The 19825-nt window shown below is 40.8% G+C and overlaps 1 protein-coding gene across 1 annotated transcript in view; it reads left to right on the forward strand.

The window, feature by feature from the left end:
- The window catches only part of ARHGAP35 (Rho GTPase activating protein 35), a 78610-nt gene that overhangs the window by 22950 nt on the left and 35835 nt on the right, over positions 1 to 19825 (forward strand). Inside the window, exon 2 of the mRNA XM_072608095.1 lies at positions 6510 to 6654. Coding sequence (XP_072464196.1) covers positions 6510 to 6654 — 145 coding nt within the window. The remainder of the gene's footprint in view (positions 1 to 6509; positions 6655 to 19825) is intronic.

The following is a 19825-nucleotide window of genomic DNA, read 5'->3' on the forward strand; positions in this document are numbered from 1 at the left end:
TTTCTCAGTTGAATCTCACCACCTCCAACCCCACTCCTAACAGAATAATAATTTTTTTCCCTTCAAGAAAAAAAAAGGCCTTAGATAATACTTTGGTTTTTAATTCCCTGATGCACTTATCTGTGTCTTACAACCTTACTAGATTATAGCCCAGCCTCCAGAAGAATTGAGTCTGTATCATATTTAATGTCATCTCTATCCTAGCTCTGTACACAACATCAACTTAATAACTAATTGCTGATTGAATGAATTTATGGCATGGAAATCTTGACCACCCTAGTTTCTCCAAGTTATAATAACAAGATAGAACAGTGTCATGTACAGTCCTGGTGACAGACTGTGTGTGTGTCAGCTCTCTGCAGACCAGCCTAGCTGGGGTATGGAGTAAGAATACTTTCCACCGAGTGATGCATGTCTTGGCCATTATAGCACATGAAACAGGAATGTAATCCCTGGATCTTGAAAACTGTTTCCATTATTGTTTAGTTCTGCTCCAAAACTCAAACATGCTAAAGGATGAAGAACCCTGGTTTAGAAGGCCTTCATATATTCACAAGTAAATCTCTTTCCCTCTTTAGGCCTTGGTTTTTCCTTCTGTAAGATGTCCCCCCTCTTCTGAGCTGCTTCTCAGTCCCCAAAGTCTGGTTCTCAGAGTTATTTGTTACCCACTTGATGACTGTGTTTACCAGTTTGCCATCTTCGTGTTTGCCAGCTGCATTGAGTGTTGCAGACAAAGAAGTAGCTTTTCTCTTTGATATGTTTTCCTTTTGCTTGTTTTGGTATCAACATTTGTTCACGTAGGAAGTTTTAAAAGTTTTAAACAGGAAGTGATTTGTTCCAGCAAGGCAGGGATCAGACAATGCAGAAAGTGATGAAGGGAATGTAGATTAGAAGCAGAGGAGAGTCGAATGTATGGATGTGGACATCATAGATTCTAATTTCAGCTTTGCCATTTAATAGGAATTTAACTTTTGAGAAATTCCTATTCTTCTTCCTCACCCTCAACCCCTCTCATTTTCTTCTTCTACAAAATTTGATGGACCGTGTAAGCGGTTCCACCTTATTAGGTTATAAATTCATTGAGAGCAAGGTCTGTATCATGTCTTTCTATCCTCAACTTCTAGCACAATGCCTACCCTAGTAGATTCTCTCATTGGGTAGGATCTTAGAGATCTCCTAGGACTAGTAATGAGGGAACTGAGGACCCTGAGAGATTGAATGACTGGTCAGGATTACATAGCAGGAATCCAAACCTAGGTATTCTGATTTCAAATCTCTGGTTCTTTTCACACCCTGAGGTGTCTTGTGTCATTCCCTCACTCTCCCTCCCAGTCTTAAAGTGAACCAGCACACACTGACTCTTCTCAGTGATCTCTTTCCTTTTAGTAAATTGAATTGTCAGAAGATGGTCAGGCTTCAGTTCTACCTCTTAGGATCGCAATACAAGACTTTTTTCCTAATTGTCAGTCAGTTTTCAATTTGAGATGACTTTTAACCAGATTTGTTGTCCAGCTGTTTCTGTCATGTCCAACTCTGTGTGACCCCATTTGGGGTTTTCTTGGTAAAGGTACAAAGAGTGGTTTGCCATTTCTGTCTCCAACTCATTGTACAGAGGAAGAGACTGAGGCAAACATGGTTAAGTGACTTGCCCAGTCACATAGCTAGTAAGTGTCTTAGGACAGATTTGAATTGAGGAATTACCCTGAAACAGCTTTATGAGAGAATGTTCTGGAGAATCTTGAGTTAAGTGATTTAGTTTTAAAAATCAAATATAAGACTACAATAGCTGCTTTAGCTGTATTTGTTTTTCCATTTTTTAAAGTCATCAGGTTTGTGTGCCTTGACTTGTTCTTAAAGCCATTGACTGGCCATGTCTTCATTGTCCTCAAGGCCAGCATCACTGATTCCATCTCAGTTTTATGTCACTTCTTTACAAATTATGAACATTAGATTTAATAAATGTCTACCTGAATTCCTTATTTCATGATTTTACATTTTGGTTCTCTCCAGTGGAAAAAGAAGACTATTGAGACAAGGAACAAACGCTCTACAAGCAGCACACTGGTTTTGTTTCAACAGGAAGCACGTCTGCTTTTTTCTGAACTTCAGATATCTGATATCTGTGAGATTTCTTTGGGATGGTGCCAGTGTCAGTGGTTAGCTTCCAAAGTATTTATCCCCTTTTAATTCCAGATAGAATTGTCTCAGAAGTTCTGTACCTCTTAAGAGTTTGAGTCATCTTTAATAATAGCTCCTGGGGTGTAGGGAGAATCAAATGAGTTAATATTTGCAAACGTCCTATGTGAACAAGTGTTGATGCCAAAATAAGCTTGAAAGCACCATATTATCTTATTTTTAAAATTAATTTATTTTTTTATTTTATAAACCTTTATTTCTTTCTACCATCTTCCTCTCCTACCAGAAAAAAATAAAATGAAATAAAATGAAAATTATATGCATAGTCATACAAAACAAATCCACTTTGTCCTTGTCCAAAAATGTATGTTTCATCTGGCTTCTTGTATCCATCACCTCCTTGTTAGGCAGGCAACAGTTTTTCATTGTCGGTGTTTTGGAATTGTGACTTGTTATTGCCTTGATCAGAGTTTTTCTGAAATCATTCAATTCATTAGAATGATCTTAGAACTCTCTTTAAACTTATTAGGTGGCTCAAAGATTTATGACTGTGCTCAACAGAGGTGGGGAACCTGTGACGTTGAGGCCACATGTGGCCTTCTAGGTCCTCAGGTGCATCCTTTTGACTGAGTTCAAATTTTCCAGAACAAATTCTTTTATTAAGGGGATTTGTTCTGTGAAGTTTGGATTCAGAGGGTTGCACTTGAGGACCTAGAGGGCCACAGGTAGCCTTGAGGCCACAGGTTCCTCAGCCCTGGTCTAAACTTCTTTTTTTTATTAAGTATTTCAGATGAAAATTTAATAGAATGGTGTTTATTTTTTCAGCTCAATTTTGCTTTCACTTAGGATGAACTGTTACTTTCCTTATTAACTGCTTGCTTCTGATAATTGTACCATGACAAGTGTGACCAGGGTCATGAATAGAATCTTGAATAGAGTTAATTTAGGATAGAAAGTTTGAGGCATTATGGGGCATGGTGACCAGAGAGACAGAGAGACAGAGACACACACCTGGAGATTCTGTAGAGCTGCAACCAATGACGATGCTTAGGAGAATCAGAAGGTATGAGGCCGATGGATCATGATTCAGAGAATACATGATGAGATACAGAGAAGAAGGAGTGCTACTATCTTTGGTATTGGCATTCCTGGCTTTCTCCCCACTGACTGTCTCCCTATCTCTTCAGCTTTATCGATTTCAAAGGGTTTTGGTTGGCCAATAGACTCCCTGTGTATCTAAACAGTAAGCAAACCCACTTCTCAGAAAACAGATGACCACAGATGCAATCAGTACTGCAGGCATAATACATTGAGGTCAGTTTTCATGATATCACAAAGAGGGAAAAATTCCAAAAGAATGAAAATGTCTCCTTTACTGATGGTACTGTTATTTTTAACAAGCAATCATGAAGCCATCAGCAGTACCCAACCCATATGCCAACTTCAAGTATCTCTGTAAAATCTCTGTGAGAATAGGCTATGGTCATAGAGGGTATCCAGATGAAAATATAAAAATGGAATCAGGAGGCTCTTTATCATAAATTAGATCTTCACAGTCACACAACTAAATCAAGAAGCATAGAGAATATAAAATAGGACTATGTCTATAATTGGTTAGTCACCAGAAAAAAAGCTCATTGCAGCAAAAATAGAGGCCTAAAGGCATTTGAGTAAGGTGCCCCCAAAGCATTTATTAAGATTGTACCAAATTGTATGACGGGTATACCACAGCGATAACTTTGTTAATCCATCCGATGAGTATCAGTTTCAAACTCGGCATCAAATAGGGAGACACAAGCCTGTAGGTGTTCACCAGTATCATGGGTGATGTGCCATGCCAAATCCCAGTAGAAAAGAGATTGCCTTCTGGCGATGGAGAGTGATGCCAGAGTTTCCATCAAGTCCCCAGGTACTCCAAAAGCTTCATACTAAGATCATGGCTCCTCAAAAGACATTAGCCTGACTATTCACTCAGGTGAAACAAGATGGAGGAAGTAACAAGCCTCAGGAGAAGCTGAAGGAGCTGAGAAAGTCTAGACTGAAGAAGAGAAGCCTCCGTGGGAGCATGATCTTTCTCCAAATACATGTATTAGACTTGTTTTGCTTGCTGCCTGAGAGCAGTGCTAGGAGCAACAAGTACAAATTGTAGAGACACAAAATGAGCATTGACTTCCTCACAGTTAGAACAGTATAGAAATAGAGGAGGCTGCCTTGGGCACCATTGGGTTCCCCTTTGGAAAGATGATTCCTCTGTGGTAGAGTTTTTTGCTCATGTATTAGTTGGTTTAGAGAGCTTCTGGGATCCCTTCCAGCTCAGATTATGTGAAAAAGTCCTATTAGTGAAATTCTTTTAGGCACCCAGACATGAATCCCATTGAGTAACTCCATTTTCTGTGTGGTTGCCTGGTGTGCTCAGAAGGAGTTGATGCCAGTAGATATAGTAGTCTGATATATCACCTAATTTTTGTCAATTTCATGCCTGTTCAGAGCTGAAAAAGTATAAATTCTCTGAGCTTTGCAGAACATGATGTGCATCTATACAGATGAAAAGTATTTATTCATCCTAGCTCTTTGAGGGCAGAGATAATGCCTTATTTTTCAGATTCTCTTGTAGCCCTTGGCACAGCGTAGGCTTCATAGGGTGGGGATAGAGGGAGGAGGGATTGGGTTAAGTTAATTGAAATCTGGTGTCCCAAGTGAAGGAGGTGATAAACCTCCTGTTCTCTTCCTAGGTCAGACCACAGCTGAAGAGTTGGGTTGGGGGAGGAGCAAGCTGTATTTTAGGAAAGGCATTGATTCAGAGACGGGCTAGCAGAATGGGGAGGAAACTCAGAGCCATGTCATTCATGGTCAAGTGATAGAATTGGGGATGGTTATCCTGGAGAAGAAAAGATATAGAAAATACAGACATGTTTGCTATCGTCAGATATTTGAAGGATTGTCATATGGAAAAAGGATTATACTTATTCCACTTGACTTTCAAAGTTGGATATGGTCAAGGCCTATAGAGGGAACTTTGAACTTCATAAGAGGAGGATTTCCTAATGGTGTTCTGTACATAGTAGATGGGTAATAAATATTTTTCATGTGACTTAATGATCAAATTGGATGTAACCAAGTTCAGGGTTGATGACCTCCTGTCCAGAATGTTTTAGAACAGAGTCTTGCTTACCCTGATAGAATGTGAATTCCTGGAGAACAGAGACTATTTCATTTTCTTTATTATCAGTTCCTAGTATAGTGTTTTTCACATAGTAAGCTCTTAATGAATACTTGGTAATTGATTGACTCATGGATGGATTATGCTAGATAATCTCCAAGGTCCCTTCCACTTCTGAGAATATATGATTCTGTAAATTGATTAGTGCTTACAGTTGGGGGCGGGGCAGGTGCTGTCCATACTATTTGGGAATAAGTATTGAGCACATAAAATAAACAGAAAGCACATTAAGTTACATAGGAAAACTCTGGGTGAAGAATGAACAGAGAATTTTTTTCCATTTTCTCTATTTTCAGTGGTAAACGTTCCTTTGGCAGTGCTCTCAGTTTGCCTGCCTTTTGAGAAGCTATACATTTGCTTGGCATTTGATAAAAGTAGGAAACAATTTGTTTTCAATTGTGTTCTTTATCTTTTAAGATAGAAAATTTTACTAAGGTTATAGTACCCATTATCAGTGTGGGTGGCTTGGAAAACTTCCTGTTTACTCCTTCACTGAATCTTTTGATAAAGAAGGGAGATAGTAATTACATTGTTATTACCCGTGGGGAGTTGGCCTCTCCAGTGGCAAGCCTTTGCCAGCATCTTTCATTGACAGGGCATAGCCCAGAGGTGTTAAGAGTTGAACATTTTCCCGGAGTTTGCTTTAGACAGACTTAAATGCTGGGGGAAATGAGAGTCAGGGAAGGAACAAGTTAACGTGTTTGTCTGGTTTGGTATCTCTGCATCAGCTTCATTCTTCTCTGTCTTATCCTGGACGTTTTGCAGATTGTTTTTAACTTGATCAACATTAACATCTGCTGCATGCAGAGAGTACTTGTGCTGTGGCCCACAGTCTTTGGGAGATTACGATTGAGTAGGCGTTGATAGGCCATCTAGCAGATGCAGAGGTGTGCACAAACAGTACTCTTTGCTGGCTAAGGAAAATCACTTTCCAAAGGCAGAGGTGGACACAAGGGCGTGCCCACCCCAGACAAGAGCAGGGAGCTAAACACAGCACCGAGAGGGTTTGGCAGGGATCGGAGAACAGGGTCTAGTCTTGTTTGTCCAGCTCAGAGCTCCACAGTGGGAAATTGGATACTAGAGTACCTACTGCAAGGCCTGGGGTTTTCACTTGTTTCAATATTCACTGTGATCTTATTTTCTTCCATGACAGAAACCAAAGCCTAAACCCCGGCCATCTATCACTAAGACTACGTGGGAAAGTAACTATTTTGGGGTGCCTTTAAACACCGTAGTAACTCCAGAGAAGCCTATTCCCATTTTTATTGAGAGATGCATCGAATACATTGAAGCAACAGGTAAGAGCACTAACTTGGTCTTGATCACAGTGGTAAAGAAAGAATCTTAGAGAAGTGGCCAGCAACATCTTAAAGTATTTACCAGGTCTGTGAACTCTGCCCTGTCATGCTATGAGCTGATTCCCAGCCTCCTGGTTTGCTGGTGGTGAGGGTCCACAAGTCAGACAGGGCCAGCAGGTGAGAGCATTGCTGAGGCGTAAGGAGGGGCATCTCCAGGCCATACTCATGACCCTCCTAAACACCTGGATTGCCCCAGTCCTTCATCTCTTGTCATTCCAACTCTCTGCTTCAGAAATTTTCTCAACTTTGCACCCAAGGAAGTGGGGAGGGTGTTAGAGGATTGGGGACAGAAATTACTGGGGAAGCCAGAAGAGTCCAGCTCGAACTGCTGGACTGCCACTGCTCTGCCTGTAGTGGGCTGAGCCCAGCCCAAAAGGGCTTCTCCCACTATCTGACCTACACAAGAACACCTCCTGGACCCCTTCCTTGCCAGGGCTGGGGAGGCATTCTCAACTGAACGAGTGGCCCTGCACCTCCTGTGGGCCCCAGCTGGCCTCACCCCACAGAACTCTACCCCTGGGGCCTTTCCAGATCACTACCCTACACTGGCTACACTCTCCACCTTTCCTATGTCAGCCCCTTAAAGAACAAAGTTAAGTCTGCACTGTTTTTATTCTTGAATGCCTCTCTCTAGTCTTTTCGTCATTCACATCTTATCAGTTCTCTACCATGGACTATCTCCTTCCCTCACTCCTGTTCACATGCTACTGGATGAAACTAGAGGAATTGTACTGATTGAGTCCACTAGAGATTTCTGTTCTCTCACCTTGTTTGGGCCCCTTCACTACCCTAAATGCTGGGCCTGGAATCAGGAAGATCTGAGTTCAAATCCAGTCTCAGACACATGATAGCTGTGTGACCCTGGGCAAGTCACTTTATCTCTGCTTCAGTTTCCTCAACTGTAAAATAAGGATAATGTTAACCCTTCCCTCCCAAGGTTGCTGTGAGGATCAAATTAGATATTTATAAAGCATTTTACACATGACTGGCACATAGTAGATACTGTAAATGCTTGTTCCCTTCCCTTCTCAGCTACATTATCCTTCAGAAAGGTGTGTATATTTGATACTTCCATTTCTTCTCCTTCAAAAAAAACACCACAACAACACTTTTTAAAAAACAAATTCCTTTTACCTTTACACCATAGACATCCCCCTACCCTTTCAGGTGGAATCTAAACTTGTTTTAAAAAAAAGATTTTTAAGCAAAACCAATTATTAATTAATGGTGATTATATGTAACAGTATGAACAGTGTACTGTCTCATACTACTGTAGCATACTATTCCTACCTTCTTTCTTTCTGTCCTCAATAATAAAAAACCCAAACAGTGGGGGGAGTAAGTTCAGTGAAACTAATCAGTATCTTAAAAAAAGTCTGAAGTTCTCTGTCAAGTTTGACCTCTGGGCTTTCCCATTTTTGCCGAGAGGATGGGGCAGGTGTGCACTTGTCTCTTCTTTGAGTCTGTGTTTGATCATAATAATTTTGCACAGTCCAGGTTTGGTTTGTTCCTCTCCTCCCACACTCTCCTCAGTCTTACAAGGAAACTGAGGCCCTGGGCCTCAACTATAGAATGGGGATAATTATAACACTTACTTCCCAAAGTAACTGTGAAGATCAAATGAAATAGTTGTTTTTTTTTTAAGAAAACCCTCATCCCAGTGCTGGACACATAGTAGACGCTATGTAAAATGCTTGTTACCTTTCGTTCTCCTTCATTCACCAGCTGATGGGCATCTACTTTGTTTCTAGTTCTTTGATAACACAAAAAGTGCTACTGTAAATAATTGGTATATAATAGGGACTCTTCATATCAATAACCTCCTTGGGGTATAAGCTTTGTGGAATCTTGAGTTAAAGAGTTTGGACAGGAAAAGTAGGTGGAGGTCAGGTTGTGCAGGACGAACAGGACATTTTATATCTAGTCATGGAGACAATAGGGAGCCATTCAAGTTTGGGGGGGTGGAGGTGACATGGTGGGACCTGCACTTTAGGAAAATCACTTTGGCAGTTGAATAGAGGATAGAGTGGAGTGTGGAGAGATTTGAGGCAGGCAGACCCCCCAGCAGCTATGACAGTAGCCTAGCCATAAGGTGATGAGGGTCTGCACCAGAAGGGTGGCAGTATCAGAGAAGTGAAGGGGCAATATGGAGAGATGTTGTAATGGTGACTTCCATAGGCCTTCACAACAGCTTGGAGATGGAGGGTGGGAGCCAGGAGCCAGGAAGACCTCTACCTTGGAGAGGTTTGGGGGAAGAGATGCTGACTTCAGTTGGGATATATTTAGTTTGAGATAGCTACTGGATCCTTTTCCTTTGATCTCTTTGAGAGCTAGAGGTAGTTGAGATATTGCTGAGTCATATGCCCAGTTTCATAGGTTTTTGGACATGGTTCCAAATTTTCCTCCAGAATGGATGAACCAGTTCACAGCCCCACCAACAATGTATTAGTTTTTCCATATCCTCTCTGGCATTTGTCATTTTCTTTTTTTTTCTTTTCTGTTTTGTAAATTTTATTTAATTTTTATTTTTTATTTTATTTTTAGTTATCAACATTCATTTCCATAAACTTTTGAGTTTTAAATTTTCTCCCTCCTTCCCCTCCCCATCTCTAAGACAGCATGCATATCAGCTCTACATATACATTCATATTAAACATTTTCATATTAGTCATGTTGTAAAGAATAATTAGAACCAATGGGAGGAACCACAAGAAAGAAGAAACAAAACAACATCAAAAAATAGAGCAAAGTTTCGATCTACATTCAGAATCCATGGTTCTTTCTCTGCATGTGGACACATTTTTCCATCATGAGTCTTTTGGAGTTGGCTTAGATCCTTGCATTGCTAAGAAGAGATAAGTCTGTCAAAGTTAGTCATCACACATTGTGGCTGTTACTGTGTATAATATTCTGGCTCTGCTCACGTCACTCAGCATCAGTTCATGTAAGTCTTTCCAGGCCTTTCTGAAGTCTGCCTGTTCATCGTTTCTTATAGCACAATAGTAGTCCATTACATTCACATACCACAGCTTGTTCAGCCATTCCCCACTGGATGGGCATCCCCTCAATTTCCAATTCTTGGCCACCGCAAAGAGAGCTGCTATAAATATTTTTGTACGTGTAGGTCCTTTTTCCATTTTTATTATCTTTTTGGGATACAGACCTGGAAGTGGTATTAGCATTTGTTCTTTTCCTTCTCTGTCATCTTACCAATCCAGTGAATGTGAAGGGGTACTTCATGGTTGTTTAATTTTCATTTCTCTAATTATTAGATTTAGAGCACTTTTTTCATATGACTATTGATAGCTTTTATTTCTTTCTCAGAAAACTGGCTGTTGATATCCTTTGATCATTTATCATTTGGGAAATGACTCTTATTATAAATTTGACTCAGTCTCCTATATAATTAAGAAATGAACCCTGTATCAGAAAAACTTAGAGCAACATTTTTACCCAGTTTCTTGCTTTTCTTCTAATTTTGTCTGCATGAGTTTTGTTTTTGCAAAGGTTTATTTTGTGTTATCAAAATTATGCATTTTACCTCCTATGAACCACTGTCTCTTGTTTGTTCATGAATTCCTCCCCTATCTATAGATCTAGCAGGTAATTTCTTCTATTCCACCTAATTATTAATTAATTCCCCCTTTATATCTAAATCATGTATCTATTTTGAGCTTATCCTGGTATATGTTTGAGCTGTTGGTCTGTGCCTAGTTTCTGCTAGTTTACTTTCCTTTGATGCAGCAATATTGCTCCTAGGTCTGTGTCCCAAAGAGATCAAAGAAAAAAGAAAAAACCCATCTATACCAAAATATTTATAGCAGTTCTTTTTGTTATAATAAAGAATTGGAAACTGAGGAGATGCCCATCAATTGGGGAATGGCTGAACAAGTTATAGTATGTGAGTGAGATATAGTAATGTTGTGCTGTAAGAAATGACAAAGCAGGTGGTTTCAGAAAAACCTAAGACAGATTTTATGAACTATTGCAAAATGAAGTAAGGAGAACAATTTGCTTTTTTTTTGTTTTGTTTTGTTTTTTTTATTTTAATTTTTTTATTTTTTTAATGTTTAACAGTCACTGCCATACAATTGCGATTTTATCCCTCCCCACCCACCCCCCACTACCTCCCTCCCTCCCCACGACTGCATACAATTCTGTATAGATTCTACATATACTTAAGGAGAACAATTTGTACAGTAACAGTAGTGTTGTAAAGATATCCACTGTAAAAGATATAGTGATTCTGACCAATACAATGATCTGTTAGAATTCCAAAGGATTCAATGATGAAAAATGCTGTGCGCCTCCAGATGGAGAGCCGATAGAGTATAGATCTAAACATATTTTTTTCTTTATTCGTGGAATGTAGTTAATGCAGACATACATTTTGTGTAATTTCATATGTATTAATGCATATTTCATTTCTTGCCTTCTCACTGAGGGAGATAAATTGGTGCTGAAAATAAAATAAAATCAAAGAAAAAGATCTACTGGATATCCAGTGTGAGATGTCTGAAAGACAGTTGAAGATGCTAGATTATAAGTCATCAGAGAGGCTAGGATAAAACAGATTTGAGAGTTCACAGCATAGAGATGGTAATTAAATCCATAGGAATAGGTGAAATCATCAGTATAGAGAAAAGAGGGCCCAGTACAACTCTGAGGGACACCTAAGGTCATGACCTGGATGAGTGTCCAACAAAGAAGACTGAGAGGGACTGGTTTAAAATAGCTAGGAAGATAACTGAGAGTGGTGCCCTGAAAACCTAGGGAGAAGGGAAGGGCATCCAGATTCCTATGGCACACTCACTGTTAGTAGGTATGACTTGGATGAAAATCTGGCAAGAGAGACTGAGAAGGAGCAGTCAGACAGGAAGTGGAGCAGGGGAAAGTGGTGTCCTGAAAAGAGATAGAGAGAGTAAGGCACCTTGTCAAAGGCTGCAGAGAGGTCAAGGAGAATGAGGATTGAGAAAAGGCCATTGGATCTGGCAACAAAGAGATCCTTAGTAACTTTGGAGAGAGCAGTGTCAGTGGGATGATAAGATCCGAAGCCGGAGTGTTAGGGCCTAAGAAGAGAAAATGACAAGAAGACAGAAGGTAGAAGCTGAAACAGGATGATAGTTAACAGACTTGAAAGGATTAAGTGAGGCTTTTTTGAGGATGGAGGAGAAATGGGCATGTTTGTAGGCAGGAGGAAATGAGCCAGTGGAGAGGGAGAAATTGAAAATAAGTGAGAGAGTGGGGATGATGGAGGGGACAGCATGCTGGAGGAGATGGAAAGGGACAGCATTACTTGTGCAGATAGGCTGTGGTAAGGACGAACGTCACCCCTCTTTGTGTGAGACGAGAAACAGTCTCTTCCTTTGTGTGAAGGAGGTAAAAATGGCTGAAGGCATTTGAATAATAGGAGATGAGGAAGAGACGAAAACAGGGAGCTAATAGTGAATGGCGTCAATGTTTTCTGTACTATATGAGGCCAGGTTTCCAGCTGAGTGGAAGGGGGAGGGCGGCCGTGGAAGGTTTGAGGGATGAGAAGCCTTGGAAGAGCCTCTGTAGAGAGTGGGAGAGAGTATTAATAAGGAAGGTGTAGAAGTATTGCCTAGTGGTGATGAGGGCCTAATTGAGGTTGTGTAACATAAATTTGTAGTGGCCTCAGTCAGCATGGTGCCATGATTTCTCCACCTTTGTTCAGCAGCACTTGCAGTCGAGGATCAAAGACTCCTCAGTGGTGAGAGTGATCCAAGGGTGAGGCTTGGCAAAGTGCAATCAAAGGGGCACATTTCTGGGTGATGGAAACATCAGTTACAGTCTTTTTGTGTGACTGAGGTAGGTCACAGAAAGTGAGGAGGTTGAGGAACTGAGTGATTATGATGTTTGAGAGAGAGTAAGTACGTATGTTACAGTCTCCTAGTATGAGGGCAGGAATTGGGAAGAGAGAAAAACTGTAAGCCTGCTTTACAAAGGGATATGACCTGGGCTTCTATGGACAGCAGTTCCCAGGATTGTGGTTGGGGGGTAGAGATGAATAACATGGACCTCAAAGGAGGGGAGGTCACTGAGTGAGTCTTCTGCCACTCTCTCCTCTTTTACCCCACCTCACAGGCAGAAGTAGTTATCCTTGCCAAGACAGCCCCTCTATGCACATAAGTTGATCCCATTCCATCCTATCTTCTCCACTAGATTTCCCTCTATCATCTCTATTTTCTCACTAATCTTCCCTTTCTCTCTCTCTACTGGCTGCTTTCCTCCTTCCTACAAATACTATCATCTCTTTCTATCTTTTATCCATGGGTATCAGGACCATAGGATCATACATAGAACTAAAGCTAGAAAGAATGTTAGAGACCATCTAATTCAACCCTTACCTTTTGCATATGAAGTTAATAACCATAATAGCTAGCATTTCTACTGTGCATTTTAGTACTATAATGCCCACTAAGTACTTCATAAATGTTATCTCATTTGATCCTCACAACCACTGTGGGAGTTAGGTGTTATTATATCCTAATTATACAGTTGAGGAAACTGAGGCAGAGGTTAAGTGATTTGGTTAATGTCACACAGCTAGTTAAGTGTCTGAAGCTGGATTTGAAATCACGTCTTCCTGACTCCGGGCCCAGCACTCTGTTCACTATATCATGTTAAGTTGAGAGATTAAGTGATGTGGCCCAATGTTATTACAATTAGCATCACAGGTATTTTGTCATAACCTAGTGATTTGTTATACAGCAGAAATATACTTTAAACATATGTCAATATATAGAGGAAGTAGATGGAACAAAATCTGTTATTATTCAGGCAACTTTTTAAAAAAAGCAACAGTTTGAATCATGCTCTCAATAAAGATAGCTGTGTGTTGTTTTTTTAAATAAAGCCAATAGAACTGAAAACAGGAAAAGAATATCATGCTTAAAGACACTGTGGACGAAAAAAATGATGGTACTAAAAGTTTATGCCTCAAATGCCCTAATCGCTGATTTCTGCAAAGTGAAATGAGAAAATGAACCAAAATTTGGGAAGTAACATGGTGATATTAGCAGACATCAGTATTCCTCTCTCAGAAATGGATGAATCCAATGTTAAATCCAAAACTGAAGTAATTGGATATACTAGATTTGATTGATTAAGGATGACTTCTAAATGTAAATATCAGAGAATATGCATTTCTTAATGTCCTCTTGGACCTTTAGAAAAATTGATTCTGTGCTTAGGGCACAAAGGAATCCTGCACAGGTGTAAGGCAGCCATGTCAGATGTTTCTTTCGTAGTGAGTAATGTAAGTACAAGCAAAGAATAACAAGTTAAATGGGAACTGCTTAAACCACATATTCCTCTCATGACTGACAGGGCCAGTTCAGAGAGATGAAACACTTTATTCATGTGTACTAATGGTAAGTTTCTCTGTTCCAATGAAATTCTTATTTTTTGTAGTAGAAAATGTTCTGCTATGGTCTGTTTTAAGTTTTTATTTTTGTCTTTTGTTTATTACATCATGGTTTCCCCCCTTATCTCTCTTCCTCCTAGAAAACCATCTCCTGTAACAAATAGTATTTTTTAAGATAAAAGAAGTAAAGAAAAATAAGATGAAAAAAATTAGCACAGCCTCTCAGTTCATTGAAAATTTTCCAAAGGATGTGCACCATGCTCTGCACACCTTCCACCTCTTCCAAGAGGCAGGTTGGTGGTGTCCCCTGAGAGCCCTTCTGTTGAGATATGCTTGGTCTTAGTAAACCTGCAACATTCACTTTTGTGTATGAATAGTCCTTCTTTCCACTGTCACAGTCGTATATATTGTTTTCTTGGGTCTGCTTGCTTCTCTCTTGTGTGTGTCAGTTCGTGTTGATCTTTCCTGCTTCTCTGTGTTCATCACATTTTTCATTTCTTAGAGCACAGTCATATTCTGTTGCATTCATGGACCACAGTGTGTTTAGTCATTTCTCCTTTGGCGGGCATTGATTTCATTTCCTGCCAATTCTTTGCTATCATCACAAGTACTGTTAGAAGTATTTTGGTTCCTTGGAAATATATGGCTTCCTTGGGGTCTAAACTCAGTAATGAAATCTCCTGATCAGAGGATATGAACCTTTTCATCACTTTGTTTGCATGATTCCAGCTCACGGTTCCACTAACATGGGTCAGTGGGCCTGTTTTTTCGCCTCCCTTCCAGCATTGACTGCTGCCCTTTTTTTTGGTTGTCTTTGCCCATTTTCAGGGTGTGAGATTGGCTTGATGTGCATTCCTCTTTTGATTAGTGGTTTGAAGCATCTGTTGATACAACTAAAGATTTTTCCATTCTTCTTTGGAAAACTTTATATCCCATGACCACTTATCTCTTGGGGAAAAGACTTTTGGTCTTATCACCTGTTGTTTTTTAATCAGTATTTTAGTTTATATCTGTTGCTGAGGTAGAACCAAGTCCACCTCAGTTTCCTCGTGTACAAAACAAGATGCTTGGATGAGATGACCTCTAATACCCTTTCCATTTTTTCTGAGTGAATGAAAGTTTGGGTTTTTTCTTCTTCATCAGAGCTTTGTATCTCATAGTGACTCCGTTCTCTGATCCTGCTTTCCAAGAGCTGCTTCCTTACTGATATTTCTTCCTATACTCTATCTACAGCCCCATTTCTCTGCCACCAGATCAGATCACTGTCTAGTGAATGAAGAGATCAGGAAGTGAAAAAGCAATTCTAAGCTTTGAGAATGAGAACACAAAGGCAGTGACAGGCTCTGCTCTGAAGGATCTCACTTTCCAGTGAAGGAGACAGTACATTTAGGTGCTTCTATAGAAAGGTCTCTTCCACTGTGTGTGCAGCTTGTCATCTTTCTTGCTACTGCCCCTAGGTCCCCAGTGTCACTCCCTATCTGCCCTCTTCTGTGAGTGCCCTCCAGAAGTGCTCTGCCCTGGGCCCTTTCCTGTTTTACCTTGGCATTCTTAACCTTTGGTGATCTCATCAGCTCCCATCGAGTCAGTTATCATCTCTGTACCCATGCTTCTCAAATTTGCCTATCCTGCTGTAACCTCTCTGCACATCTCCAGCTGTTGGAGATCTCAAACTAAACATGTCCAAAACTGAACTCATTGTCCTTCATCCCCAAACTCACTCACTCCTCTTCCAAACATCCCATTCTTTACTTAGCTTTCAAAGTGATTTTCCTAAAATGGATGTATGACCATGTCAACCCTCACTCCACTTACCCCTGCCCAATTCAGTGAATTCAGGTGGCACCCTGTCACCTCCAGGATCAGATCTAAAATCCTCTTTTTGACTTCAGAGCCCTTCACCACCTGACCCACTCCTACCTTCCCAGTCTTCTTAACACATTATTCTCCACCATGTACTCTGTGATCCCATGATTGGCCTCTTGGCTGTTCTCTTGAACAAGAAACTCTTATTTCTCTTGCCTCCCAGAATTTTGTCTGGCTGTCCCCTAGGCCTAGAATGATCTCCCTCCTCATCTCTGCCTCTTGGCTTCCTCTGCCAAAATACTACCTTCTCTAAGAAGCCTTTCCTGATCCCTTTAACTGCAGTGCCTTTCCTCTGTTGTTTATTTCCTGTTTATCCTGAATAGATCTTATTTTTATGTAGTCATTTGCATATTGTCTCCCCCATTTGATTGTTTACTCCTTGAGAGCAGGGACTGTCTCTTGCATTTCTTTGTATCCCCAGCGTTTTGCATAGTGCATGGCATGTAGTAGGCATTTTGTAAATGTTGATTGATTGACTGACTGGCTGTCATCAGCTTCTTACCTACCTTAAATTGAAGCAGCTCTTTTGTTCGGACCCTGGAAGTCTGCCATGCACAAAGTGCGGAGCATTGTAATCAAATCCTTAACAGACACCTTTCTCACTTGCTACTTACTGATGAAAAAATTGCATATTACTACCTTTGTGCCTGCTTCCTAAAGGTGGAGGATTTATGACCCAGGGAGGGGAAGAATTTACACAAGAGAAACCTGTTCCAACTAAATCCATTATTTTTTTTGGTGTATCACTACTTGCAAACTCCATGCTGCAGAGGATCAGGCAGTAAGAGGAGGGGAAAGTGAAAATTAGAGGGTCTGTTGTGTGTTACAAACAGAGAGGGATGTTCTCTTTGTCCTAGATTAGTCATTGTTCTTAATCCATATGTGTTAAAGATGGTGCCTGGGCCCATTACTTCAGCTGGCATTCCTCCTGTGCTTTCTGAGGAGCACTGCCAGCCCCTTTCAAAGGGATGAAGTGGGAACTCTGCCACCCTACAAAAGGTACCTTCCTCCATTCTGTAGAAACCAAGATACTGCACCTCAGATTAACTGTGCCCATGAAACCAACAAGTAAATTGATGGAACCTGCTTCCTGGGTTCCCTGGTTTCTGGCCATCGTATAGATGTTCTTGCTGGCCTGTGCTCTGAAATGTCAAGTGGAAAGATACATGTTCACATTGATCTTCCTGTGCCTTGGGCCCAGACACAAGCACAAGCTTTTTTGCATGGCATGCTAAGGGGATATTAGTTTCTCTATCTTAGCACCATTTACTCAGGAGGACCAGAGTTTGTAGGTCAGGTTAACTGCTACAGCTGTCATGGAAGCTGTAGGTGCCCTTTTTTGTCATTGGCTGGCCCCCTGCATCACAGTTTCTTCTGTAAGCAGAGCTGGCCAGTGCCAAGGTACAAGTCAGCACCCATATCTTATTAGATTGTTTTCCATATGGAAAAAGTGCCTTCTTGGGTCAGAGGCTGTCCTTATTTAAGCTGTTTCTGGAAAATGCAGCTCTTCGCATAGTGCCTGGCACATAGTGGGCACTTAATAAATGTTGATTGATTGATTGATTGAAAAGAATTATCAGCCAGATTAGGAGCTAATCTTTTTGTTAATGGTTTATCACACCCAGTAGAATCAGTCTGTTTGGAGGTGGTATGTCTTTTCATGTAGAGTACCAGATCTGGTGTCAGAAAGACATGAGTTTGAATCTCAGCTGGCCACTTGATAGTTGACCTAACTTAAGTCATTTGAACTCTCTGGGCATCGTTTTCTTAAGAAGGGGGGCAAAGATTGATCTCCACCCTCATGTAGTTGGGGTTCATTCTGGACAGAGCAGCTTGAGCTGGACAGGAAGCCCCTACTTTCCATTGCCAGCACCAGCATATTCAGACCATGCTGTATATATAGCTGAGCAAGCCACAGTTTTGGTAGGACATTTTATTCTATAAAGGTGATACCCATAAAAGGGAAAATTCCTTTTTGGTAGCCATTGGACTACTTTAGATAATGAGAAGAACTTGAGGCACATTACATATCTCAGCTCCCTTCACCCCACCATCACTTCCTTTATTCTCTCACTTTCTATCTTTCTGTCTCCCCAACCATCCGCACATAGCTTTAGTCCTGTAACTTAGCAAAGATTAGGAATGCCTTTGAATATTCATCCATCCACTTCAGCCAAACTGTTTGACTCTGCACAATTAGCATAGCCTTCATGTTCCTACATCTGCTTTTTTTTAGTTAATATCGGTCCTTAATTCCTGACATGTCCTTCCTTCTTCCTCTGCCCCTTACCCCTTATTAATCTATTCTTTTAGGTCCAATTAATGCTAGGAGGCCTGGGTGTTTTTGATGCTCTTAATTGGAATGAACTCTTCCCCATCTGATCTCCTAGCATTTTGTATTCCTCTCTTATATTTAATACATTCTTATTTAAGTTACAATTATTCACAGATATCCCCTTATTCTTTTCCCTCCTTTAAAGGGGAAAGACTTTGACTTATTGTCTTAACACTTCCCCAATGCCTTATCATAGGGCCTTACTTTACTTAATATTATGGAGACTGGATCAAGGAATAAAGTATTGGTTCCTTGTGTATGTGGGAATCTAATCCCTTTGTCCTGTCCTTAGCAGTGAGGCTTTCATTCCCAAAACATCAAAGTCTGCATTGTTATTAATAACGCTGGAGGTCTCTCGAAGCATGTGGATATTTCTAGACAGGCTTAGAAAGGGCATTTGGGGATAAATCTAGAGAGATAAAAATTCCTTTTTTAGGAATCCACTGTAACCTTTTAAAATTTTACGTCAGACCTTATATCTTTGATTTTACTACTTTTTGGGGAAACAAATTTGCCCTCTCTCAGTTTATGTCTCCTTATGTGTAAAGTGAGGTTAATTGTACCTGTGGTATTTACCTCATAGTGCTGTTGTAAGGCTCCAATGAGAGAATGTAGGTGCTGTGACAAATGTCACTTGTGGAATGTCAAGGCTGGTAGAAATTTCAGAGCACAGATGTCAGAGTGGGAACGGACCTTTGCCATCTATTCATCTCCCACCTAGTTTTCAGATGAGGAAATTGAAGCCCAGAGGGAAGATGTCTCACCCAAGATTCCATAGCAGGTCAAGGGTAAAGTGGGGGATGGAACCCATGTCTTCTGATTCCAGGTCTAGGGCTCTTTTTGTTACACCATAGCTTCCTTTATTTGTATTTCAGATTCTCTTCATTTTAGTTTCATTGATCCTGGTGCCTTAAAAGGAATCTGTGTTGTCTGAAAGGCCCTAATAGTGGCCAGAGTCTGAGAGTCTTGGGGTAATATCTGGCTGTGATAGATGAGAGAGGAGTGATGGAGTGCTGAAAGAGCATTGAAGTCTTCCCATTTTAGTCATGTGTACTTGGGGTTCTGTAGAATTGTAGGGGTTAAATTCAGATGCTTGTAGAAACATGTAATTTCCCTCTACATTTTACGTTTGTGGCAGCTTTGCTTCAAGACCTTCAGTAATGGATAGCTCACCCAAAGGAAGTCCTCTCCAGTTGGAACATGTTGCCCTGCTCTGTCTTTAGGCTACCTTGGATAATATTACTTCTTACTCTTACTCCCCCGAGACATCAAGGGTGTCCATGTTAGAACGGGGAGACAAGCAGGCTTAGAAGGAACAGCCTTGAAGACAGAATGGGGTAGCTGCTCCCTCAACTGGCTCAAGCATGAGGGCTCAGCTCCTGTGCCTCCCAGGCCTCCCCACAGGGGTCTTGAAACTGGCATCTTCCTCCTGCACTGGCTCTTTAGGTTGCCTGCTTTCACTGCTAATGAGGACAGACTGTCAGAGGGAGGTAAGGTGGAGGGACAGTCACTAGTCTGAAGGCCTT

The sequence above is a fragment of the Notamacropus eugenii genome, chromosome 5, assembly GCF_028372415.1.
Source record: "Notamacropus eugenii isolate mMacEug1 chromosome 5, mMacEug1.pri_v2, whole genome shotgun sequence".
Taxonomy (NCBI): domain Eukaryota; kingdom Metazoa; phylum Chordata; class Mammalia; order Diprotodontia; family Macropodidae; genus Notamacropus; species Notamacropus eugenii.